The 26,611-nt window shown below is 31.4% G+C and overlaps 3 protein-coding genes, 2 long non-coding RNA genes and 1 pseudogene across 6 annotated transcripts; 5 read left to right on the forward strand and 1 right to left on the reverse strand.

Moving 5' to 3' along the window:
* Positions 1-392: 392 nt before the first annotated feature.
* Positions 393-1,919, forward strand: LOC131015901 (nuclear transcription factor Y subunit B-3-like). Its single transcript, XM_057944397.1, has one exon. It carries the CDS (start codon positions 1,340-1,342, stop codon positions 1,733-1,735), a length of 396 nt encoding a protein of 131 aa, XP_057800380.1. The 5' UTR covers positions 393-1,339; the 3' UTR covers positions 1,736-1,919.
* A 3,023-nt stretch (positions 1,920-4,942) lies between these two features.
* LOC131015900 (nuclear transcription factor Y subunit B-3-like) lies at positions 4,943-6,764 on the forward strand. Its single transcript, XM_057944396.1, has one exon. The coding sequence runs from the start codon at positions 6,178-6,180 to the stop codon at positions 6,571-6,573; it is 396 nt and encodes a 131-aa protein (XP_057800379.1). The 5' UTR covers positions 4,943-6,177; the 3' UTR covers positions 6,574-6,764.
* A 3,537-nt stretch (positions 6,765-10,301) lies between these two features.
* LOC131015905 (uncharacterized) lies at positions 10,302-13,779 on the forward strand. Of its 2 annotated transcripts, XR_009098723.1 has the most exons (3): positions 10,597-10,883; positions 10,972-11,011; positions 13,156-13,779. It is a non-coding gene; the product is annotated as an uncharacterized LOC131015905 (long non-coding RNA). The 2 variants fall into 2 exon arrangements; XR_009098722.1 differs by having other exon boundaries at positions 10,302-10,883; positions 10,972-13,779.
* A 989-nt stretch (positions 13,780-14,768) lies between these two features.
* Positions 14,769-15,523, forward strand: LOC131018842 (transcription repressor OFP15-like; annotated as a pseudogene).
* A 2,161-nt stretch (positions 15,524-17,684) lies between these two features.
* Positions 17,685-20,378, reverse strand: LOC131015909 (uncharacterized). The gene is made up of 3 exons (XR_009098728.1): positions 20,102-20,378; positions 18,520-18,598; positions 17,685-17,923 (listed from the first exon to the last, which is right to left on the reverse strand). It is a non-coding gene; the product is annotated as an uncharacterized LOC131015909 (long non-coding RNA).
* Positions 20,379-23,525: 3,147 nt separating this feature from the next.
* LOC131018843 (nuclear transcription factor Y subunit B-3-like) lies at positions 23,526-23,921 on the forward strand. Its single transcript, XM_057947544.1, has one exon. The coding sequence runs from the start codon at positions 23,526-23,528 to the stop codon at positions 23,919-23,921; it is 396 nt and encodes a 131-aa protein (XP_057803527.1).
* Positions 23,922-26,611: the final 2,690 nt, after the last annotated feature.

Genomic DNA, 26,611 nt, shown 5'->3' on the forward strand with positions numbered 1-26,611 from the left:
GTCCAAAGGGTTCAGGAAAGGGCATGGAAAGGGCGCCGGTGCAGGCAGTTCCGGAAGGTAGCATTAAAAATCGCCTCAGGAATGCAAGCGAAATAGGTTATCAGCCGAGGGAGTTTATGATTGATCTTAGCAATAGACCTAGTATGCGCGCTATGGATAATATGGTCAATGGTCGCTGGTCAGAAATGGATGATTATCCTGAGTTTAAACATTGATTTGGTGTTTTTGTTTGTCTACGATCTCTTTTTGAGTTCGTGCCCTTAGTCCGCTCTTTGTGCTTTCAAGGGATGCTTCTTTTTCTTTTTCTTTTATATTAAACTTCATTTTAATAATTATTAGAATGCAAAGATCCATAAATCATATGAACTTTTATTCAAGAAATTCTCAAGGAAAAAAAAAGGGAATTTAAGAAACTTTACATCTTTTTTAATTACTTTAATTTTTAGTTCAAATTTTACGATGAGCCATTAATATGTACGTACAATGTCAATTATAATGAATATGTATCAACCATTTTTTAAAATAAAATTTTATATATAAAAAAAAAAGAAAAATAAAAAAATTTAACAACCCTTTAAAATGTAGAACTCAAACAAAGAGTCGAGCCTCATCAAAACTTCATCTGGGAAAACTGTACGATGAATAGATCTGCCATTAATGCATAGTAATGTGTGTGTTGGTCAAATATAACATAGATATATTTATCGAGACAAGATTAGATAAAATCTTCCACTCACGTAAAATCTCTTGTTTATTTTGATGGATTGAAATTCTAATTATGATATCTCAAAATTTTTGATTATTTTATTATTTAAGCTAATTTTGCTTCATTCTTATCCTATTAAAATAATGAGATTGGAGAAATCTTAACTTTAAAGATAAAAATACTCAATAATGCATCGTATCAATCATGTAAAATAAACGCGTCTTATATGTATTATCAATATCTCAATATCAAACAATAAAATGTAAAATAAAGATGAAGTTATACAATACTTCATTCATCCATGAAAGATTTTTTTTTTTTTTTTTCGAGATGTCCACAAAAAAAAACTTGTACCTATTTGGATTATCACCCATCGCTTATAAATACTTGAGTTATCTTTATTTTTCACTTTTACACCACTTTTAATATTAGTAAAATACATCATAATACACTGAATGTAGACGGAGGGAGTATATGGAGATACAAAAATTCAACTTACAGCAAACATTTCCCATTTGTGTCAGCATCAAAAACCGCCTTTCCACTAATAATTAATATTAATTTGTTGTGTCCCCTCCCCGACCCCGATAGCTTAAAAAGCCCAAGAAATTGCGATTCCATTTAGTATTTGCGATGAAAGATCAAGAAAGGGTGGTACCGATCGCGAACGTGAGCCGGATCATGAAGAAATCCCTCCCTCCTAACGCCAAGATCTCAAAGGAAGCGAAAGAAACAGTGCAGGAATGCGTGTCGGAGTTCATAAGCTTCGTGACGGGGGAGGCCTCTGATAAATGCCAGAGGGAGAAGAGGAAGACCACCAATGGCGATGATCTGCTGTGGGCCATGACAACTCTTGGATTCCAGAACTATGTTGACCCCCTTAAGGATTATCTCACCACTTACAGAGACACTTCTTCTCCTATTCATGATAAGACCAAGATTGCTAATGCAAACCCTAGTTTTTTGCAGGGTTTTACCAGTGATGCTGGAGGAGTCGTTATCGAATTCGCCACTTCATCATGGTGTTGAGTGGTAAGAAATTAACATTATATTCATTCAGATGAACAAAAAGAAATTACCTCTTCACTGTGTTTTAATTGATGTGATTTGATTTAAGTACCAGGTAAACAATTCAATATGTACGTATATCATTAGCTTGCTCGATCTCATGTCCCATAATTATTTACTTATTAATATCGTTGCTTCTTTTTTATTTGAAATGTTACTCATATCATTATATAATACGACTCCATATAACACACACACACATATTATTGAATCACAATACCTAATATGATCAAGATAATAATTGTTCTATATAAATAAGATGATAGAGGCATCACTGCAAGTCAATTCACGCTTTACAGAAACTGAAAATTACAAGAGATTTTTCTGAAACTTATTGTCTATGCAACATCAAAAATTTAATATGAGATCGCACAAAATATCGAAATAATTATCATTTGTGACAATTTTTATTTCTCTCTTTTAATGTATAATCTAATTAATTAACGGCCATCGTTTGAACATACTAATACAACGAAATACTATGAAAGTTTTTATATTTGTACAATGGAAATGAATCCAACAGCCTCTATTAGGAAAACAAACAGAGCTTTTCATTATGTTTTGTGTCATGACTCGTGAATGTTACTTCACTTGAAAAATACGACTGTTTTCGATTTAGGAACAATACTGATAAATGATTTTAAATTCACATTTTGATATTATTGATAAATCCTACGTCACATGAAAAATAATTACACAAAATAAATGCACAAAATAATTCAAACTTTACAATATATTTTTAATTAAATGCTATTTATTAAAAAAAAGAAAAAGGAAAACTAAAAAAACCCTTGAAAGTAGAATGCTGAACGTTCTACAATATATAGTCATTTCCAATAATTTTTAATCATTTCCTACAAAAATCAGCAACCAATTGCTAAAAAAATATTCCAAAATTTATTTATAATTTGTTTATTAAAAAAAAATTCTTGAGGTGCAATACTTCTAATTATAAGGATTTTATGTGCAATTTAATTTCCAGACTTTTGGAAATATTTATAATTTAGTCTTAATATTTGAAACTTGGCAAGTAATTAAGATTCAACCTTGAGAATTCTCTACCATTTTTTGGCACGAGAATATTGAAACTGAGATTTAAATATTCTTTTAACATTGAAATTCAAAAGTTATTGAAGGTTTTTAAAACACATTGTCTAGATTATCTTCTCGCAGAAACGATCATCTATCCACCGTTGGCAAGCATCATGTGAGCACCACTGATGTGGCAATCTTAATTAGAGTAAGATAATTTTAATTAATTAGAATAAGATATGTTAATTCTCTTTTCAAATTAAAATTGTCACATCAATGGTGGACACATTATGCTTGCCCACGGTGGATAGATGATCGGTTTTGTATCTTCTGATATTGTCAATTTCATTATTAAATGTTCGACGATAGAATAATTTGATCAGAAGTTGGCACAATGAAATTAATGCTTTACAACTCTACAAGCTGTAATTTCAAACTTTAGACAATAAATATGCACCATAAGTTGCTTTTGAAATGAATTAATGTCTAAATTTCAATTTCATTTTTTTTTTTCCTTTCAAGGTATAGGATGCAGGATGCATATAAGGTCTAAGACTACCCTAAGAATTGTCTTGATGTGATTAATCACTTTCACTTGGATGTTTCTTCATTTATTAGATCCTATATTTAAACATAAATACTCGTAAGAAAATGGGTAAGTCCAATGACATACTTATATATTGTTAGTATATCTAATCTAAACAATGATCGGGATCGAAATTTTCTCAGCAGCTCTACTGTTAGTTTTTTTTTTTAAGCGTAGCATATAGAAGTATATATTTTTAATAACTGTAGAATAATTATAACTTACTTAATTAATAGTATATTATCTATTCAGTTAGATCACGCCTGTTTTTGGATAAAGATCATCACCGTTTTTAGAAAGTAAATCAAGACCCACTACGAAAATTATCAATCATATATATACAAAACAAAATATTAATCAACAATGTTAGTTTAAATTTAAGGAGGAATGCCTTCCTTTCAGTATTTTAGTATATGAGTAGTTAGTAGATAGGGAAATGAAGTAAAATTGTGCCATTTGGCAGACATCTGTGCAAGGTTTTGAGCTACAAGGTAGACTTTTAATCACATACGTACAGTGGATTTTCATATAGTTGAACTACAATTGCTTCTATTTTATAATTCATTATATTAGTCAGATACAACATTCAATTAATCCGTTTTAACGTTTGTATTTAGAATATATATTATTTATGCGTTCGGCTGAAAAATAAATAAATAAGGTTCCCTCCTCCCCCAGTTAAGAAAATTAAGGAAGTCCATTATAAATCTATAATCTGTCTATGATAGTATAATCTATAATCTATAATATATTAAAAAGGTAATTTTCAATTTGAAATCAATTTAAGAATTGTGGTAATTTGGTATTATGATAAAATTGAAAGTTTATTTGTAAATTACTATTTTTTTCTTTTCTTTTCTTTTTTTCCTTTTTCTTTATCTTCTTATCTTTTGTTTTATTTCTTTCTAAAATTGTAAAATTCAACTAATCATAAAATATTTAATATGCATATCAAAATTAAAGATCGCGATAAGATCTTTAATTTATTATATTTTATATTAATATTTGATTTAAAATGTAAAAGTTACATTTATTTAAATATTAATATTTTAAAAACATCTCTCCCCTCTCTGATCTTTTTTGAATAAATCTATTTTTTAATTCTTTTTTATTTTTATTTTCATTTTTATAACTTTTTTGTCTTTTCATAAAATCAATTTTTATAATTGTAATTTTTTTTCAATATTCATCACAAATATAGTAAAAATTAAAATTTTTATTATATTTATAAATAATATAATTTAGTTGGTATCAGTTTTATATAAATACAAAATTATAAAAATGTTTCTCGTGCATTTCACGGGGTGTAAATGCTAGTGATCATGAATTTATTAGCAAAGTCATGAATCCATTATAAATCTTCATGATTTAAGAGATGCAAAATGATTTGTTTTATTCGATAAATACTTGGACTTATTTGATTCAAATTTTGTAGGTGACGATTTAATTTTTTTTACTTCATCATTTTTTACATCGAATTCATTAAAATATATGGGCAATATAATATTAAGATGATTATATAGTTTTCATAAATACTCCCTCTGTCACACCTATCTTGAGATATTTTTCTTTTTTAGTGTCCCACTTAGCTATCTTCAGACATTTCCTTATTTGGCAAAAGTTTTACCATTTATTCATATTTTTATTTTTTCACCAACACACAAAATGCTACTTTCTTAATTCACGTGTCCAAAAAAAAGTCTCAAGATAGCCGGGGCAGAGGAGTACTATGATAAAAGTTTGTTTCAAAAACCTCTAGATTATCAAAATTCAGTTGATCTATTATTAGAATGCAAAGATCCATAAATCATATGAACTTTTATTCAAGAAATTCTCAAGGAAAAAAAAAGGAATTTAAGAAACTTTACATCTTTTTTAATTACTTTAATTTTTAGTTCAAATTTTACGATGAGCCATTAATATGTACGTACAATGTCAATTATAATGAATATGTATCAACCATTTTTTAAAATAAAATTTTATATATAAAAAAAAAGAAAAATAAAAAAATTTAACAACCCTTTAAAATGTAGAACTCAAACAAAGAGTCGAGCCTCATCAAAACTTCATCTGGGAAAACTGTACGATGAATAGATCTGCCATTAATGCATAGTAATGTGTGTGTTGGTCAAATATAACATAGATATATTTATCGAGACAAGATTAGATAAAATCTTCCACTCACGTAAAATCTCTTGTTTATTTTGATGGATTGAAATTCTAATTATGATATCTCAAAATTTTTGATTATTTTATTATTTAAGCTAATTTTGCTTCATTCTTATCCTATTAAAATAATGAGATTGGAGAAATCTTAACTTTAAAGATAAAAATACTCAATAATGCATCTTATCAATCATGTAAAATAAACGCGTCTTATATGTATTATCAATATCTCAATATCAAACAATAAAATGTAAAATAAAGATGAAGTTATACAATACTTCATTCATCCATGAAAGATTTTTTTTTTTTTTTCGAGATGTCCACAAAAAAAAACTTGTACCTATTTGGATTATCACCCATCACTTATAAATACTTGAGTTATCTTTATTTTTCACTTTTACACCACTTTTAATATTAGTACAATACATCATAATACACTGAATGTAGACGGAGGGAGTATATGGAGATACAAAAATTCAACTTACAGCAAACATTTCCCATTTGTGTCAGCATCAAAAACCGCCTTTCCACTAATAATTAATATTAATTTGTTGTGTCCCCTCCCCGACCCCGATAGCTTAAAAAGCCCAAGAAATTGCGATTCCATTTAGTATTTGCGATGAAAGATCAAGAAAGGGTGGTACCGATCGCGAACGTGAGCCGGATCATGAAGAAATCCCTCCCTCCTAACGCCAAGATCTCAAAGGAAGCGAAACAAACAGTGCAGGAATGCGTGTCGGAGTTCATAAGCTTCGTGACGGGGGAGGCCTCTGATAAATGCCAGAGGGAGAAGAGGAAGACCATCAATGGCGATGATCTGCTGTGGGCCATGACAACTCTTGGATTCCAGAACTATGTTGACCCCCTTAAGGATTATCTCACCACTTACAGAGACACTTCTTCTCCTATTCATGATAAGACCAAGATTGCTACTGCAAACCCTAGTTTTTTGCAGGGTTTTACCAGTGATGCTGGAGGAGTCGTTATCGAATTCGCCACTTCATCATGGTGTTGAGTGGTAAGAAATTAACATTATATTCATTCAGATGAACAAAAAGAAATTACCTCTTCACTGTGTTTTAATTGATGTGATTTGATTTAAGTACCAGGTAAACAATTCAATATGTACGTATATCATTAGCTTGCTCGATCTCATGTCCCATAATTATTTACTTATTAATATCGTTGCTTCTTTTTTATTTGAAATGTTACTCATATCATTATATAATACGACTCCATATAACACACACACATATTATTGAATCACAATACCTAATATGATCAAGATAATAATTGTTCTATATAAATAAGATGATAGAGGCATCACTGCAAGTCAATTCACGCTTTACAGAAACTGAAAATTACAAGAGATTTTTCTGAAACTTATTGTCTATGCAACATCAAAAATTTAATATGAGATCGCACAAAATATCGAAATAATTATCATTTGTGACAATTTTTATTTCTCTCTTTTAATGTATAATCTAATTAATTAACGGCCATCGTTTGAACATACTAATATAACGAAATACTATGAAAGTTTTTATATTTGTACAATGGAAATGAATCCAACAGCCTCTATTAGGAAAACAAACAGAGCTTTTCATTATGTTTTGTGTCATGACCCGTGAATGTTACTTCACTTGAAAAATACGACTGTTTTCGATTTAGGAACAATACTGATAAATAATTTTAAATTCACATTTTGATATTATTGATAAATCCTACGTCACATGAAAAATAATTACACAAAATAAATGCACAAAATAATTCAAACTTTACAATATATTTTTAATTAAATGCTATTTATTAAAAAAAAAGAAAAAGGAAAACTAATAAAACCCTTGAAAGTAGAATGTTGAACGTTCTACAATATATAGTCATTTCCAATAATTTTTAATCATTTCCTACAAAAATCAGCAACCAATTGCTCAAAAAATATTCCAAAATTTATTCATAATTTGTTTATTAAAAAAAAATTCTTGAGGTGCAATACTTCTAATTATAAGGATTTTATATGCAATTTAATTTCCAGACTTTTGGAAATATTTATAATTTAGTCTTAATATTTGAAACTTGGCAAGTAATTAAGATTCAACCTTGAGAATTCTCTACCATTTTTTGGCACGAGAATATTGAAACTGAGATTTAAATATTCTTTTAACATTGAAATTCAAAAGTTATTGAAGGTTTTTAAAACACATTGTCTAGATTATCTTCTCGCAGAAACGATCACCTATCCACCGTTGGCAAGCATCATGTGAGCACCACTGATGTGGCAATCTTAATTAGAGTAAGATAATTTTAATTAATTAGAATAAGATATGTTAATTCTCTTTTCAAATTAAAATTGTCACATCAATGGTGGACACATTATGCTTGCCCACAGTGGATAGATGATCGGTTTTGTATCTTCTGATATTGTCAATTTCATTATTAAATGTTCGACGATAGAATAATTTGATCAGAAGTTGGCACAATGAAATTAATGCTTTACAACTCTATAAGCTGTAATTTCAAACTTTAGACAATAAATATGCACCATAAGTTGCTTTTGAAATGAATTAATGTCTAAATTTCAATTTCATTTTTTTTTTTCCTTTCAAGGTATAGGATGCAGGATGCATATAAGGTCTAAGACTACCCTAAGAATTGTCTTGATGTGATTAATCACTTTCACTTGGATGTTTCTTCATTTATTAGATCCTATATTTAAACATAAATACTCGTAAGAAAATGGGGGTAAGTCCAATGACATACTTATATATTGTTAGTATATCTAATCTAAACAATGATCGGGATCGAAATTTTCTCAGCAGCTCTACTGTTAGTTTTTTTTTTTTTTAAGCGTAGCATATAGAAGTATATATTTTTAATAACTGTAGAATAATTATAAGTTACTTAATTAATAGTATATTATCTATTCAGTTAGATCACGCCTGTTTTTGGATAAAGATCATCACCGTTTTTAGAAAGTAAATCAAGACCCACTACGAAAATTATCAATCATATATATACAAAACAAAATATTAATCAACAATGTTAGTTTAAATTTAAGGAGGAATGCCTTCCTTTCAGTATTTTAGTATATGAGTAGTTAGTAGATAGGGAAATGAAGTAAAATTGTGCCATTTGGCAGACATCTGTGCAAGGTTTTGAGCTACAAGGTAGACTTTTAATCACATACGTACAGTGGATTTTCATATAGTTGAACTACAATTGCTTCTATTTTATAATTCATTATATTAGTCAGATACAACATTCAATTAATCCGTTTTAACGTTTGTATTTAGAATATATATTATTTATGCGTTCGGCCAGTTAAGAAAATTAAGGAAGTCCATTATAAATCTATAATCTGTCTATGATATTATAATCTATAATCTATAATATATTAAAATGGTAATTTTCAATTTGAAATCAATTTAAGAATTGTGGTAATTTGGTATTATGATAAAATTGAAAGTTTATTTGTAAATTACTATTTTTTCTTTTCTTTTCTTTTTTTCCTTTTTCTTTATCTTCTTATCTTTTGTTTTATTTCTTTCTAAAATTGTAAACTTCAACTAATCATAAAATATTTAATATGCATATCAAAATTAAAGATCGCGATAAGATCTTTAATTTATTATATTTTATATTAATATTTGATTTAAAATGTAAAAGTTACATTTATTTAAATATTAATATTTTAAAAACATCTCTCCCCTCTCTGATCTTTTTTGAATAAATCTATTTTTTAATTCTTTTTTATTTTTATTTTCATTTTTATAACTTTTTTGTCTTTTCATAAAATCAATTTTTATAATTGTAATTTTTTTTCAATATTCATCACAAATATAGTAAAAATTAAAATTTTTATTATATTTATAAATAATATAATTTAGTTGGTATCAGTTTTATATAAATATAAAATTATAAAAATGTTTCTCGTGCATTTCACGGGGTGTAAATGCTAGTGATCATGAATTTATTAGCAAAGTCATGAATCCATTATAAATCTTCATGATTTAAGAGATGCAAAATGATTTGTTTTATTCGATAAATACTTGGACTTATTTGATTCAAATTTTGTAGGTGACGATTTAATTTTTTTTACTTCATCATTTTTTACATCGAATTCATTAAAATATATGGGCAATATAATATTAAGATGATTATATAGTTTTCATAAATACTCCCTCTGTCACACCTATTGTAACGACCCAACTTCCCAATCAAAAGAAATAAGAAAATAATGTGATATGAGCAGATCAATTATGAAGATTTACCCAAAAGATTAGGGATCTGTGTTTTGAAGAGATTAATAAAATAAAATAAATGAAAGGGCATTGAGCGACATAATCGATTAACAATATTCAACTTTCCAGGAGCACATAAGTTCAGTTTCGTGACTCTGATCATAATCAACGATGGCTTCATTAATTGAAATACGAATTAAGGGTCTAAGCTCAACGAGATAATATTTTACCATATAATAGAAGTTCTTAGTTTAGAAGATTAAAAGACAAGATAGCAAGCTAGTCATTTAGCGGAAGCAAAAGACAGCGTGGAACCCTAGCCTCAGCTCCGTCTGCACCAACCGATCAACCTGAAAATATTTTAAAATAATTTGGGCTGAGTACTAGTGTACTCAGTGAACATGAGTTTACAAGATATTTTATGAAATAATTAAATAGAGCAGTTTATCCAATATCATAATCATAACTCAGAAGGTTTTAAAATAGAATCTAAACTAAGAACTTCTATTATATGGTAAAATATTATCTCGTTGAGCTTAGACCCTTAATTCGTATTTCAATTAATGAAGCCATCGTTGATTATGATCAGAGTCACGAAACTGAACTTATGTGCTCCTGGAAAGTTGAATATTGTTAATCGATTATGTCGCTCAATGCCCTTTCATTTATTTTATTTTATTAATCTCTTCAAAACACAGATCCCTAATCTTTTGGATAAATCTTCATAATTGATCTGCTCACATCACATTATTTTCTTATTTCTTTTGATTGGGAAGTTGGATCGTTACAAGTGGTATCAGAGCACAAGTTTATGTAAGTCTGATCATATTAGCTTAAATCATTTCCTAATTTCCCAAGATTTTACTGTGCTAGATTTTTCTACAAGTGGAAATTTGTTTTATCCCTTAACTCTTGTATAATATTCCACCACGTGATCCCTTTGTTTCCTTAAATATACTCCCTGATCCACAAACATTCCTACCATCATTTCTCAATCATTCTGCATAATCTATTTTTCCATCTGAGAGATACTTGATCGCTAATTCCAGAAGCTCAGAAATTTCGACCAGAACAGTATATTAAGGTTCACTTTATTCTCTTTGCATAAATTCACTAACACTCTTTTTGTCTCCTTTGTGTAAACAAACAAGATTGTTTCATTTTTGTTACAGAAAATCACAAACAAAGACAACAACATGCTCACGGAACAAGGTTCACTCTTCTTCCAAATCTTTATCTCCAAACGTGTATTTCTCCCCTATCACTACAAGAACTGAAATTAGAGTCTCACACATAGACCTTGGCATAATTTTTGAAACTTCTTCACACAACAATTTTCGTTTTGTTTTTGACTAAGAATAAGAAGAATCTGTACAAAGCAAACAAGGACCCAACTATGGCATAACCTGCATAATTTCTGAATCCTACACCAAGATCCGATTTTTTTTCAATTTTTCGAACCCCATTTGTTTACCCTTGAAATCGGGTTCTTGGGTCAGCGTTTGTTTTTCCCTTTTTGGGGGTGGGGCTCCGGTTCGAGAGAGAGAATGGGACGAAGGCGTGACGCCGCCAGACGGCGCGGCGCGGCCGAAGGCCAGGCGCCGCTGGTCGCGGCCGAGAGCAGAGCAGCAGCGGCGACGGCCTCCTATGATCGTCTGCCGTCCGATGTACGCGAGGGAGAGAGAGGGACAAATGGGAGGAGGAGAGAAACATGGCTTACGGCCAGAGGTGGTTCCCGGCGATGACTCGCCGGGAAGAGGGGCGACGGCGTGGCTTCATGTGGGAGAGAGAGAGGGCGGCGGATAGAGAGGGGAAGAGAGGGAGCCGATGATGAGTGTGAGGATAGAGAGAGAGAGAACCGATTCACACCTACATATTGTTCTCATCAATTGGGCCATCACCAAACTAAAAGGAAAATTTGGGCTTGAGGTCCAACAGAAGTTAAACATTAAATAGAATGAAAAAAATCTTTGTAGTAATATATCACATATAATTTAGCACTGGGCTCAAGATCTTTGATCAAACAAAATAATAGTAATGAACTTAAATACGTAAAATCTCTTTTCAAAAAAAAAATATCACCTTATTAATCCAGGCGTGTATCAATAATATACTAATTAAAGATCTTCTACATTTCTTATGGGAAAAATCGAGATATCACACCTATCTTGAGATACTTTCCTTTTTTAGTGTCCCACTTAGCTATCTTCAGACATTTCCTTATTTGGCAAAAGTTTTATCCATTTATTTCATATTTTTATTTTTTCACCAACACACAAAATGCTACTTTCTTAATTCACGTGTCCAAAAAAAAGTCTCAAGATAGCCGGGACAGAGGAGTACTATGATAAAAGTTTGTTTCAAAAACCTCTAGATTATCAAAATTCAGTTGATCTATTATTAGAATGCAAAGATCCATAAATCATATGAACTTTTATTCAAGAAATTCTCAAGGAAAAAAAAAAGGAATTTAAGAAACTTTACATCTTTTTTAATTACTTTAATTTTTAGTTCAAATTTTACGATGAGCCATTAATATGTACGTACAATGTCAATTATAATGAATATGTATCAACCATTTTTTAAAATAAAATTTTATATACAAAAAAAAAGAAAAATAAAAAAATTTAACAACCCTTTAAAATGTAGAACTCAAACAAAGAGTCGAGCCTCATCAAAACTTCATCTGGGAAAACTGTACGATGAATAGATCTGCCATTAATGCATAGTAATGTGTGTGTTGGTCAAATATAACATAGATATATTTATCGAGACAAGATTAGATAAAATCCTCCACTCACGTAAAATCTCTTGTTTATTTTGATGGATTGAAATTCTAATTATGATATCTCAAAATTTTTGATTATTTTATTATTTAAGCTAATTTTGCTTCATTCTTATCCTATTAAAATAATGAGATTGGAGAAATCTTAACTTTAAAGATAAAAATACTCAATAATGCATCTTATCAATCATGTAAAATAAACGCGTCTTATATGTATTATCAATAGCTCAATATCAAACAATAAAATGTATAATAAAGATGAAGTTATACAATACTTCATTCATCCATGAAAGTTTTTTTTTTTTTTCGAGATGTCCACAAAAAAAACTTGTACCTATTTGGATTATCACCCATCACTTATAAATACTTGAGTTATCTTTATTTTTCACTTTTACACCACTTTTAATATTAGTACAATACATCATAATACACTGAATGTAGACGGAGGGAGTATATGGAGATACAAAAATTCAACTTACAGCAAACATTTCCCATTTGTGTCAGCATCAAAAACCGCCTTTCCACTAATAATTAATATTAATTTGTTGTGTCCCCTCCCCGACCCCGATAGCTTAAAAAGCCCAAGAAATTGCTGATTCCATTTAGTATTTGCGATGAAAGATCAAGAAAGGGTGGTACCGATCGCGAACGTGAGCCGGATCATGAAGAAATCCCTCCCTCCTAACGCCAAGATCTCAAAGGAAGCGAAACAAACAGTGCAGGAATGCGTGTCGGAGTTCATAAGCTTCGTGACGGGGGAGGCCTCTGATAAATGCCAGAGGGAGAAGAGGAAGACCATCAATGGCGATGATCTGCTGTGGGCCATGACAACTCTTGGATTCCAGAACTATGTTGACCCCCTTAAGGATTATCTCACCACTTACAGAGACACTTCTTCTCCTATTCATGATAAGACCAAGATTGCTACTGCAAACCCTAGTTTTTTGCAGGGTTTTACCAGTGATGCTGGAGGAGTCGTTATCGAATTCGCCACTTCATCATGGTGTTGAGTGGTAAGAAATTAACATTATATTCATTCAGATGAACAAAAAGAAATTACCTCTTCACTGTGTTTTAATTGATGTGATTTGATTTAAGTACCTAGGTAAACAATTCAATATGTACGTATATCATTAGCTTGCTCGATCTCATGTCCCATAATTATTTACTTATTAATATCGTTGCTTCTTTTTTATTTGAAATGTTACTCATATCATTATATAATACTGACTCCATATAACACACACACACATATTATTGAATCACAATACCTAATATGATCAAGATAATAATTGTTCTATATAAATAAGATGATAGAGGCATCACTGCAAGTCAATTCACGCTTTACAGAGACTGAAAATTACAAGAGATTTTTCTGAAACTTATTGTCTATGCAACATCAAAAATTTAATATGAGATCGCACAAAATATCGAAATAATTATCATTTGTGACAATTTTTATTTCTCTCTTTTAATGTATAATCTAATTAATTAACGGCCATCGTTTGAACATACTAATATAACGAAATACTATGAAAGTTTTTATATTTGTACAATGGAAATGAATCCAACAGCCTCTATTAGGAAAACAAACAGAGCTTTTCATTATGTTTTGTGTCATGACTCGTGAATGTTACTTCACTTGAAAAATACGACTGTTTTCGATTTAGGAACAATACTGATAAATGATTTTAAATTCACATTTTGATATTATTGATAAATCCTACGTCACATGAAAATTAATTACACAAAATAAATGCACAAAATAATTCAAACTTTACAATATATTTTTAATTAATGCTATTTATTAAAAAAAAGAAAAAGGAAAACTAAAAAACCCTTGAAAGTAGAATGCTGAACGTTCTACAATATATAGTCATTTCCAATAATTTTTAATCATTTCCTACAAAAATCAGCAACCAATTGCTCAAAAAATATTCCTCGCGCAACAAGGATAAATATTATTTTGGGTTTAGGTACAGATACCCCCTAAACATGACCCCCCCTAGAACGTATACCCCCCAGACTCGGTTAAGGCGCGTTGACCTTCCTGAACTCCTGAAAAAATGGTGCAAATAAACCCGTCCGTTAAACGGCGTTTAAACGCCGTTTTCTTTAAAAAAAAAAATTATCACTCCTCCTCTCTCTCTCTCTCTCTCTCTCCAATTGACCTATCTCTCTCTCTTGGATTCAAACGATATCTTCGCCAATAAATTCCCCTTTCTGTTGAAAGCCACCGACTCCCCCACCACCGCCACCTCAGCCGCATCGCCGTGGCCTTGGCCGGCCTGCATCATCAGCCCTAAGACTCTCTCCTTCCGCGCCAATGTCAATTCACCGAAACCCCCAACTCCTTATTCAACATCCGCCGCGATGAGAGCTTTTCCGCCTCTGCGGCGGCGTCGCATGTATTCCCCGACGAGACCGCCGTGATCGGAGGCCTCTGATCCGATCGCCTCTTCTTCGAGCCTGGCGAGACAATCTCCATCCTCAAGGAGACGGCGCGATGAAGGCGCGCGCCTTTCCCTACAATGGCGGCGGCGGCGGCAAAATCAGATCCTCGATGGCGGAGATGGTGGCGACGCACGGGATCAAGCGCCGGGACTGCCTCGAGGAGCTGCCGACATGTTACCTCAGAGTCAACGAGAAAGGCAATCACGGATACATCGCCGGCGCCTTCGTCGATCTCCTCATTCACCTCTCATTGCATGCGGTAAATGGTCTTAGTTTATTCATTATTGAAATTAGCTTGATAGGTTTGTAAATTTCTGGAATGAATAATGTAAGTTAGAAACAGAATTAAGGGAATTTTGCTCCGTTGGCTGAACTATGTTCGCCGGCACCGTTCAGTTTCAGGTCGTTGTATTCGAAGTGAAAAAACTTGGTGGTGATTATTGTTTATCTTTTCTTGATTTCTTTGTCCGGTTCGAAAGTAGAAGAAGAATAAGGGGAGATATCTCTCTCCCATTACGCTCCCTCCGTCGAACAGAGAGGACGATGCCATTCCGATTTTTGATTGGAGATTCAAAGCTCGCTTTCTGGTGGTAGATTAATGACAATGGCCGTGGAGAAGAGAGAGAGAGGAGTGGGGCCCACTAGAAATAAAAAATAAAAAAAAATATTTTCTGGACGGTGTCTAACGTCCGTCTGTGGGCTGGGGTTAGTTGTATACTTTCCGTCGAGTTTGGGGGGCAATTTGTACCAAGTTGGAGAATGGAAGGTATATGTTCTAGGGGGGGTCATGTTTAAGGGGTATCTGTACCTTAACCCTATTTTTTTTAGAGGGACAAAGTAAATAGTTAAGAAGCTTAATTATTAAAGTCAACCAAAATAGTTCGCTTGATAAATGCTCATATAATGATACATAATTGTTATTTTTGGATATCAATTAACACGAAATCTTATTAATTTATCAAAATAAATAAATAAATGCGCTCAAAATAGAATCTTTAACGTCTCAAAATTCAAATACGGATAAAACATGGGCCACAAATAACGGTATGAAGAAGTCGTAGGGCCTGAAACGAAAATTTCGCACTTTATAAATATTGCAAAATGATTCAAACTTGTCAAATGTATATTTACTAGTATGGCCCATCCGTGCGATGCACGGCGAACATGGAAATCAAACGATATGTTTAAATAAATAAGTAAAAATATTAAATATAAATAAAATATAAATAAATGTACAATATATATTAAAAATAAAATAAAAATAATTCACATCAATTACTCAATAAAATCTCGAATTTAAAAACATAAATTTTCAACTTTAATTTGTACAAAGTGTAATAATATGTATAGTTATTAAATAATTTTAAACCATTTGATAATGAAAATTTAACATTACATATTATCATTATAGAAAATTGTACGTCGTAGTAAATAAATAAATAAATAGTTGTAAAATTTTAACGAAGAGAGAGAAAATAAAATATCTTAATGTTTTCATAATTCATTTTAAATTTATTTTTGATGATTTTTATACAATATTAAATATTTTGTCACGAACTTAAATTTAAGATGCATATTAAATATATATTTATTAATCAAATTTAACGATGTTTAAAAAATAAATTAAATTATATAATAAAATAGGTATAAAAATTGGTGGGAGAAGAGAAAAAAGAGGGAAAAACTGGAGGAAAAAAACTCTTCTTTTATATATTATATAGATTACTCCAACTCTATCAAAATTTTATATACCAGTAAAATATTTGAATAAAAAATAGTATATATTTGTAAAGCATATTTAAAGATTTCATTTTTAATATATATAAATGTTAATCTGATAATAAATTTAATTGAGAAAATATAATAACATAAATAAGTAAATTGTAAGCAAACATAACTACAAATTAAATTATATAAGAATATATATATATATATATATATAAAATCATTCGTCTCCAAAATTATAAAAAAATTAATACAAATTAAACTTTTAAAATTATTATTATTAAAATTAAATTATTCTAAAATAAACGTATAAATATCATTCTCTTTAGTTGTATTAAAAAGTATTATAACTTAAAAATATGTACATATAAAAGCACAAAAATTAATATATAACAAAAATATAGAAAAGGAAAATTAATATATAAAAAAGTAAAGCAAATAGAAAAAAATTGTATACTCCGCAATAAGAAGATGGGAGTGAGAAAAAAATTACTTTGATCGTAAGTATAAAATATAAAATTATGATATTCATAAATATTCCATTAAATATTTAAATTATATATATATATATATATTATTCAAATATATATTCACAACTATAAAAATATTTGATTTCATATTTAAGTTGAGGCCCAAAATATATTTTTTTAAAAGCCCAACACCTTCATGATAAGTCCACCATCGAAACTCCATTTATTAGGGATGGCATGAATTTAATACTTCATCATTATTTCGTCTCTCTCATCTCAGTTTTCTCTCGTCAAATCAACTCTAAAGTTTTAAACCCTTCGATATCTCTCCTCATCCTCCTTGAAATTCTGCGACAGCTCGTCGCCGGGACTCAGCTGTCACACCCCAATTCTTGAATGAATAAATATAATCGAGGTGCAACTAATTCATAGAAATAAACAAGGAACAATCTTGTTAAAACCCGAATAATAAGATAACGAGTCGGGCTAGGCCCCTTTGGATCATAAGTTTTGTTTCATGTTTCTGACAACCGACGTTCATTAACATAAAACTAGAAATTTTAAATTGAAGCTTGACATGAAATCATCTTAAGTTGAGAAAATAAAAGGTGTATAAGAGTCATTACTACAGCGGAAGTCTATATAGAAATTGAACCCTAGCCTCAGTCCCGTCAGCACCGGCCAGCCAACCTGAAAACATTTGAAAGTATTTTTGGGCTAAGTACTAATGTACTCAGTGGGCATGCATTTTCATAAATATTTCATATTTTCGTAAGAGCAGTTTATCCAATCATACTTGACATGACTTAGAAGGTTTTAAATTGAAAGAACTTCTAAGCATGTTAAAATAATTTCTTTCATTTGTGCGCACATGTCACACTCCCTTTCCGTTACTCGCTGTGATCCCGGACCTTTTAGCCACCGACGGATCCATTACTCCCGCTTGCTTGAACTGAGGGCGTAACCCAGCCAAGTTCCCATTTGGGACCCAATGCTCCGGAACACATCCCGTCGAGCACCCTTATAACGCCTCATACATGATTAGTGCCCGATGGAGATCAACCCACCAGGTCAGCTAATAGGTGTACACAATTCTCAAATAACGTGTTAGGTCAAGAGAGAACCTCGATCGATTCGTTGTTGCGAGCCTTAAACGGAGCAGAGTGCACAAAATATTTTATTGGATAAACAGATTGCATTTTATTGAATAAACAATTTATATTTCATTGAAACATTTAGAGCTTAATAACTCAATCATACTTTATACATTTGGAAAGTAAGCCCACCTGGATAGGCAAAGCCTGAAGATCATACACATAAAAATCTGTCTTGGGAAAGCAGCGCTAATCCCCCTGGTCACAAAGCCTACAAGAAATTCTATTCTTAATAGGTCTCGTGAAGCTAACTTAATATCTTAGGGAAAATACTTAACATTCTATAATTCGTCACGCCGGGTTTCAAAATTTAATGAGTAAATACTTGAAAACTAAATTTCTTGAGTTAAGGACACCAACAATATCCTTACTCGATTTTCTTTTATAAATGAATTATAAATAAAACCAATTAAATCATAAATGCTTTTATTGCAAAATGCAAATGCAATACATGTCATGCTTTAAATATATGATAAGTAATTACTTAAAATATGCACATAATAATAATATAATATTATTATGCAAATTATTCTTTAAAATAATTAATCAAACCAATAGTAGTTTAATTAAATAACTTTAGTGAAAAACATTTTAATGAAATATGCACAGCCCATTTATATTAAATAGTGATAGCCCATACTTAAACATATGCAGCCCATCCTTTAAAAAAAACTCAGAGGCCCAACATAATTGAATAAAAACCGGCCCAACAACTTTACAAATTCGGCCCAGCTCTCTAAGGCCCAAACTCAGCCCATGACTTCTAACCCTTTTCTTCCTCACTGAATTCGTTCTCTCCCTCTTCACTCTCAAAATGAAACCCGCTCAACTCTCTCTCGGCTCACACAATCCGCCCGGCTCCCTCTCTTCTCCGGCGAAGCAGCGAACCAGCCGCCGCCCGTCGACTCACCACATTATCTTCCTCTCTCCTTTACCTCGGTCACCACCGCCCACCTGTGAGCGACGGCGCCGTCTCTCTCTTCCCATAAACCCCTAGATCCCCAAATCTACCACCGCCTAAGGCTGCCGCCTGAAGTTTCCGGCGAGGAGTCCCTCAAGCATCTCGCCTCCCTGACTCAAACAACGCACCGACCTCTAAACTCTTCCTTTCTCACTAAACTCCGGGAACCTCTCTCCTTCAACGGCGAAGAGTTTCGTTGCCTCCCTCTGGTTTCCGGCGATTACAGCAAAGCCGCAACCGTCGCTTCCCTCTCAAAAATCCCAGCGACAGCAACCCATGGCTGCCGCCGTCCTGACCTCAACAAATCCCCAGCCCAGACCAGCCACCGCCCCAACCCCTGTTCTCTCCCTCGAATTCCGGCGACCAGGGGACAGCCGTGGCCGCCGCCGTCAATCCACTCTCCCCTGACTTGACTCATCAGCAAGACTACCAACAGACTCGACACCTCAGACTTGAAGGCAAGCAAAAACAAGATCAAGACTCCATTTTTCAACAGGCTTCAAAACTCTTCATTCATAAAGATCTTTTCTTTTCTTTTCAATGAATCATGCTTTCATTTATAAATATATGCACAGACTATGAATAAAAATGTATATTGTCGTATAAAAGTTGTTTTAGATGAATTTCAGTGAAGGTATGTATGGTTGTGATTCTTTGTTGGCTAGCTATGATTTGTGTTTGTGAAAGTAATGGACGTGTCTTATTCAATATTGTAAAAACAAGTCATGTAGTTTAAAGGGAAGAAAATGAAACCTTGTGATAAATGGTGTGATGAGGAAGAGTTCTTTGAATGGTGGTCTCTTGTTGTATACTTGAAACTCCATGGATAGGCTGGAACGAGAGAGCAATTTGAAGGATATTTGAGATCAAATAAATTTGAGTTGCTAGTGAAAGTGCAAGGGATGGGTTTCCTTCAACTATGCAATGATGTTTGAGGGCTGAAATTAGGGGAGTTGGTGGCTGCCAAAGTATGGCTAAAAGCTATGTAGAAGCATGGCTTTAGGGTAGGGGCAAGGCTTTTGATGGAGACGTGAGTGTGAGTGAGGTGAGTGAGGATTTGACAATTAAACTCTTCAGGGTTGAATTATCGTAACTGTAATAATTTCTCAGGGTTCGCTAATTAAATAGCTCATGTAGGTGCTAGATGCTAAATGTTAAATTTAAATAAATATGCAATGCATAAGAATTTAAATAAATAAAATTTTACAAAAAAAAATTTTGTAAATCATTTGTTGGAATTAAAAATAAATCGTTTCATTTCTCCAGCGTGAATCATCTCATACTTCTAAGTTCAAAATTTACTCTAAATTTAGCTAGGGAAAAGCGGGGCGTTACATCCCTCCCTCCTTATAAAAATTTCGTCCTCGAAATTGCGTATGTGGGTAATCTAGTTCGAGATATACTAGTCGTTTGTTTCATTTGCTTCTTATGTGGTCTTTTCCATCATGTGATGGTTCCACTACATGACAAGAACAATACCATTGTTCCGTAAAACTTGAACCTTGCAATCTAGTCACTAAACTGATTTCTCTTCGTAACTTAAGCCTTGAGCTTGGACTATCTCATCTTTCTTAATCACATACTTTCTTAACTGCGAGACGTAATACTTAGTGTATACATCCACAATCCTCCACTAACCATTAGTGCACTATTCCTGACTTTCGTGAATCCTTTCGTTTTTCTTATTCTTGAGGCGAGACACATTTTCTCACCAATATCCATTTTCATTTCGTGCTTTCATAATCCTTTCTTGCAATTCACACTTAACTATTGATGCAACTACACAGCTTGATATTGTCTCCGGATGGTGAACAATTACTAAACCGAATAAGGCAATCACCAATCAGTACTTCATATTTAGTGGTGAAACATCTTATCTTAATTTCCAATTGATGGTACCATCATAATTCTTCACTAATTCGAATCGTCTCTGTTGTCTTACATTCAAATCTCTTTGCTCGAAAAAGCACTTCAAATTCTTGTCATCTACAAGGACCTCACACTTAACTCCGTAGAGATAGTGTCTCCAAATTTCCAACACGTGCACAACCACAACGAGTTCTAAGTCATAAGTCAGGTAATTCAACTTTGGGGCTAATGAGACATAGTGCTCAAGTTCTCTGAAGTTTAAAATAAATATTTGCTTCCTTTGAACATTCCTATTGATGGAGCTTTTGACACTTTAGCCGAAACAATCACCCTTCTAGTCAAATCAACTCTAAAGTTTTAAACCCTTCGATATCTCTCCTCATCCTCCTTGAAATTCTGCGACAGCTCGTCGCCGGGACTCAGCCGCGATTGTTGTCCTCCATCCTATCTCTCAAAATTTCTAAACCTTATTGGACCGCGATTGTTGTCAGCCGCGATTGCCGCCGTTGTCAAGACGCTACCGCCATCTCCATCTGCCAACGATCAGTCGTACAATTAACAGCAGCCAATTGGACCGCTGCCGCCGTAGTCTTTCAATTCCTCTGCTAAATAGCAAAGTCGTCCAGCCACCACCTCATTCGCCTCTTTCTTTATCCATTTTTCTAATTATTGTTCTTTCTCTACCCTATTCACCTAAATCTATTTGGAAAAAAATCGAATAAAAATTCAAATAATTTCAAATTCGAATAATTTCTGCTGATTTCTGATTTTTGTGTGTATTTGCTCATCTTTTGTGTGAATTATATAGATTAGATCTTATTGTGTGAACTGTAGAAAAAATATTTCAACGTATACTCCTCTTATTTTTCAGAATTGATTTATTTGTAGATTGATTTTCTTTCTTCCTATTTCAGTTCAGAATTTTTTGTTGATTGATTTATGGAGAAACTCTATTTACTGAGAATGAAGATTTGGAAGATAGATGAGACAGAAGACTGATTCGGCAAAAAGCAACACACGTTTATTCAAACACCAACTACAATTTTGAAAGAAAAAACTGTAAAAATAAATTGCCGGGAAATTGTTACCGTTGAAGTGGTCTTTTATATATTATATAAAAGACATTTCCTTATTTGGCAAAAGTTTTACCATTTAATCGTATTTTTATTTTTTCACCAACACACAAAATGCTACTTTCTTAATTCACGTGTCCAAAAAAAAGTCTCAAGATAGTCGGGGCAGAGGAGTACTATGATAAAAGTTTGTTTCAAAAACCTCTAGATTATCAAAATTCAGTTGATCTATTATTAGAATGCAAAGATCCATAAATCATATGAACTTTTATTCAAGAAATTCTCAAGGAAAAAAAAAAAAGGAATTTAAGAAACTTTACATCTTTTTTAATTACTTTAATTTTTAGTTCAAATTTTACGATGAGCCATTAATATGTACGTACAATGTCAATTATAATGAATATGTATCAACCATTTTTTAAAATAAAATTTTATATATAAAAAAAAGAAAAATAAAAAAATTTAACAACCCTTTAAAATGTAGAACTCAAACAAAGAGTCGAGCCTCATCAAAACTTCATCTGGGAAAACTGTACGATGAATAGATCTGCCATTAATGCATAGTAATGTGTGTGTTGGTCAAATATAACATAGATATATTTATCGAGACAAGATTAGATAAAATCCTCCACTCACGTAAAATCTCTTGTTTATTTTGATGGATTGAAATTCTAATTATGATATCTCAAAATTTTTGATTATTTTATTATTTAAGCTAATTTTGCTTCATTCTTATCCTATTAAAATAATGAGATTGGAGAAATCTTAACTTTAAAGATAAAAATACTCAATAATGCATCTTATCAATCATGTAAAATAAACGCGTCTTATATGTATTATCAATATCTCAATATCAAATAATAAAATGTATAATAAAGATGAAGTTATACAATACTTCATTCATCCATGAAAGTTTTTTTTTTTTTTTCGAGATGTCCACAAAAAAAAACTTGTACCTATTTGGATTATCACCCATCACTTATAAATACTTGAGTTATCTTTATTTTTCACTTTTACACCACTTTTAATATTAGTACAATACATCATAATACACTGAATGTAGACGGAGGGAGTATATGGAGATACAAAAATTCAACTTACAGCAAACATTTCCCATTTGTGTCAGCATCAAAAACCGCCTTTCCACTAATAATTAATATTAATTTGTTGTGTCCCCTCCCCGACCCCGATAGCTTAAAAAGCCCAAGAAATTGCGATTCCAATTAGTATTTGCGATGAAAGATCAAGAAAGGGTGGTACCGATCGCGAACGTGAGCCGGATCATGAAGAAATCCCTCCCTCCTAACGCCAAGATCTCAAAGGAAGCGAAAGAAACAGTGCAGGAATGCGTGTCGGAGTTCATAAGCTTCGTGACGGGGGAGGCCTCTGATAAATGCCAGAGGGAGAAGAGGAAGACCATCAATGGCGATGATTTGCTGTGGGCCATGACAACTCTTGGATTCCAGAACTATGTTGACCCCCTTAAGGATTATCTCACCACTTACAGAGACACTTCTTCTCCTATTCATGATAAGACCAAGATTGCTACTGCAAACCCTAGTTTTTTGCAGGGTTTTACCAGTGATGCTGGAGGAGTCGTTATCGAATTCGCCACTTCATCATGGTGTTGAGTGGTAAGAAATTAACATTATATTCATTCAGATGAACAAAAAGAAATTACCTCTTCACTGTGTTTTAATTGATGTGATTTGATTTAAGTACCAGGTAAACAATTCAATATGTACGTATATCATTAGCTTGCTCGATCTCATGCTTTAAACTCGTGACATCAGCAATGTGAAAACAATATCCTGAATGGAAAGAGTATAAAAATATCAAATATCATCATAAATGAGTTAGGTTATTTGATAACAAAAAATAATTTTTGTTAACGTAAATATTAATTTGATTTGAATTATATAATAAACTATTATTAACTGAATTAGTATAATATTAAATTTATTGATTATCGTATAATAATAATTAAATTTATAGATCGTAAAATAAATAAATTAAGTCAATCTCATTTTTAACAAATAATACTAAATCATCAATATGAAAAATTAGTTAATAATCTAAACAAACAAATTGGTTTGGGAATATGCATGATACTCATAAATAAATAAAAATTAAACAAAGACGCAAAAAATAAAGAAGGACAAAAAGTAAACATAATTATGCTATATCTCGTTAAAATAAGAAGGACAAAAAATAAAGACCAAAAAATATATTTGATTGTTATTTCGATTTTCTTAAATTTTGTAGTATTAAACAAAAATATTTTAATTAGTGGGTGACATAACGCAATTAATGGGATAGATGACGCAATTTAGGATAACGGTTGAATATACCAGGAAGCTAGGAAATTAAATATGTTTTTTAAAACTAATTCTGAAAATATGTTTTTTTAACACGGACTCCCAACAACAAATTGCATAGATATATATTTTAAAAATTAACTATAAAAAATAATAAACAAAATTCAATTTTGAAATTTACCACTAAAATATAGTCATTGGAGTTGTTTAGTCCTTTGTCCACAAAAAAATAATCATTTTTTTTTAGGGAATAAAAAAATAATCATTTGATGGTACATGTTTTGATAAAATTAATTGAATATATTGTGAGTAGTGTCAATAATAGTAATAATTAATTGTATTGTCAGTTGAAAAAGGTTATCATGTGATAGAAAAAGTTCAAAAATAAAAAAAATGATTATTTTTTGTGGATATTTCAAAATGTTAAAAGAAACTATTTTTTTTGGATGGAGTATATTTAAATTATTAGTAATTATAATTAACATCACATATTATAATTATAGAGTATTTGGTGATATACAAAAATAAATAAATATTTTCCTACACAAAAACAAATAAAAAATAAAAATTATAAACCGTATTTAAAGTTCTATAATTTTAATCAATATCCCTCACTTAATTTAATAATCTCTAATTAAATTAAATAAAATTAACAACACACATCTAGCATAATAATTTTGGGCCGTTGAAGAGTCAATTTATGGAGTACTATTTTTTTTGAGAATAATTTATGGAGTACTATTAATAGCCCATCTTTAAATACTCCAATTCTAATTTAAAGAAATACAAATACAAGTAATATGAAAAAAGGAATAGTTAAAGCCCTATTCTTTCATCTTTTTGATATAGCGCCGCCTGCTCTTCCTCACCTTCTTCTTATTTTGTTCTTCATGCGTATTTCTTTTTCTCCTTCCTACAACTTCTTCCTATTCTTCGATTTTATATCTGCATCATTATTTTTTTCTTACTTCTTCTTTTGCAAAATAGTTTCATCATCTTCTTCTTAATTATCATAAACAGTAGTGGTGAAATTGCAATTTCCAGAATTATGTAAAGTTGAATGTGTCAAATTGCAATTGCAGTGGCATCGTGGATATAGCACCGCTTCTTCTTCTTCTTCTTCTTCTTCTTTTTTCTTTCATCAGAGTTATTATTCAAGTTATTTCATACGAATTATCTTCTATCCAAGGAGATTGAAGAAAAGTTCTTTATGTAAGACAAATTTGTTCAATTGCTTAAGAAGATCGAAGTTAATTTCTATTCCAAATTTCATCTTATCTTCAATAAAGAAAAAGAAAGGTAAATTAAAGATTTTGAATTAAGAAATTTCTTATGTAAGATAAATTTGTTGAATTGCTTTTTTTTTTTTTTTTTTTGGTCGGACAAAGTCATGTTAGATGTTAGAAATTAGTTCCCCATCCACTCCAAGAACCACCTTATCTCTCCATTCACCAAATCCACCTTATATCTCCAATCTCCAATTCGCTCCCAAGAGGGATCGAACCCGGGTCACTTCACTTAAGTGAGGACCCGGTGGCCAGTGGGCTAAGCCCCCTGGTTAAATTTGTTGAATTGTTAAAGAAATTATCGTCTGTCATTTTTTTTAATGAAGATTTTGAATTAATTTTGTTGGTGCGGTTGTTGAATTATTGCTTAAGTTCACTTTTATGTAATTCGTGTTTTTTGAAATGTGTTTAAATTTTTTGAAGAAAGCTAGTTTATTGCTGATTCGAAATTTTGAGAAAAAAGAAAAACTGAATTGATGCTTAAAATCACGTTTTTTCAAATATAGCTAAAATTATGGAAAAATAACTGCTAAAAAATTGCCGGGAAAAAATGACCGTTGAACTGGTCTTTTATATTATATATAGATATATAGATTTCTCTCTCTCAACACATGTACGCACATATTTTCACTTATTTTATTATTGAATAAAATTATTTTCTTAAAAATTAATAATAAAAATATTATTATACAAAATACTCCCTCACATGTCGCATGC

This window comes from Salvia miltiorrhiza, chromosome 3 (assembly GCF_028751815.1).
Source record: "Salvia miltiorrhiza cultivar Shanhuang (shh) chromosome 3, IMPLAD_Smil_shh, whole genome shotgun sequence".
Lineage (NCBI taxonomy): Eukaryota > Viridiplantae > Streptophyta > Magnoliopsida > Lamiales > Lamiaceae > Salvia > Salvia miltiorrhiza.

Excerpts from the sequence above, each read along its gene's own strand:
- LOC131015901 (XM_057944397.1), top strand. The coding sequence starts at position 1,340 with ATGAAAGATCAAGAAAGGGTGGTACCGATCGCGAACGTGAGCCGGATC.
- LOC131015900 (XM_057944396.1), top strand. The coding sequence starts at position 6,178 with ATGAAAGATCAAGAAAGGGTGGTACCGATCGCGAACGTGAGCCGGATC.
- LOC131018843 (XM_057947544.1), top strand. The coding sequence starts at position 23,526 with ATGAAAGATCAAGAAAGGGTGGTACCGATCGCGAACGTGAGCCGGATC.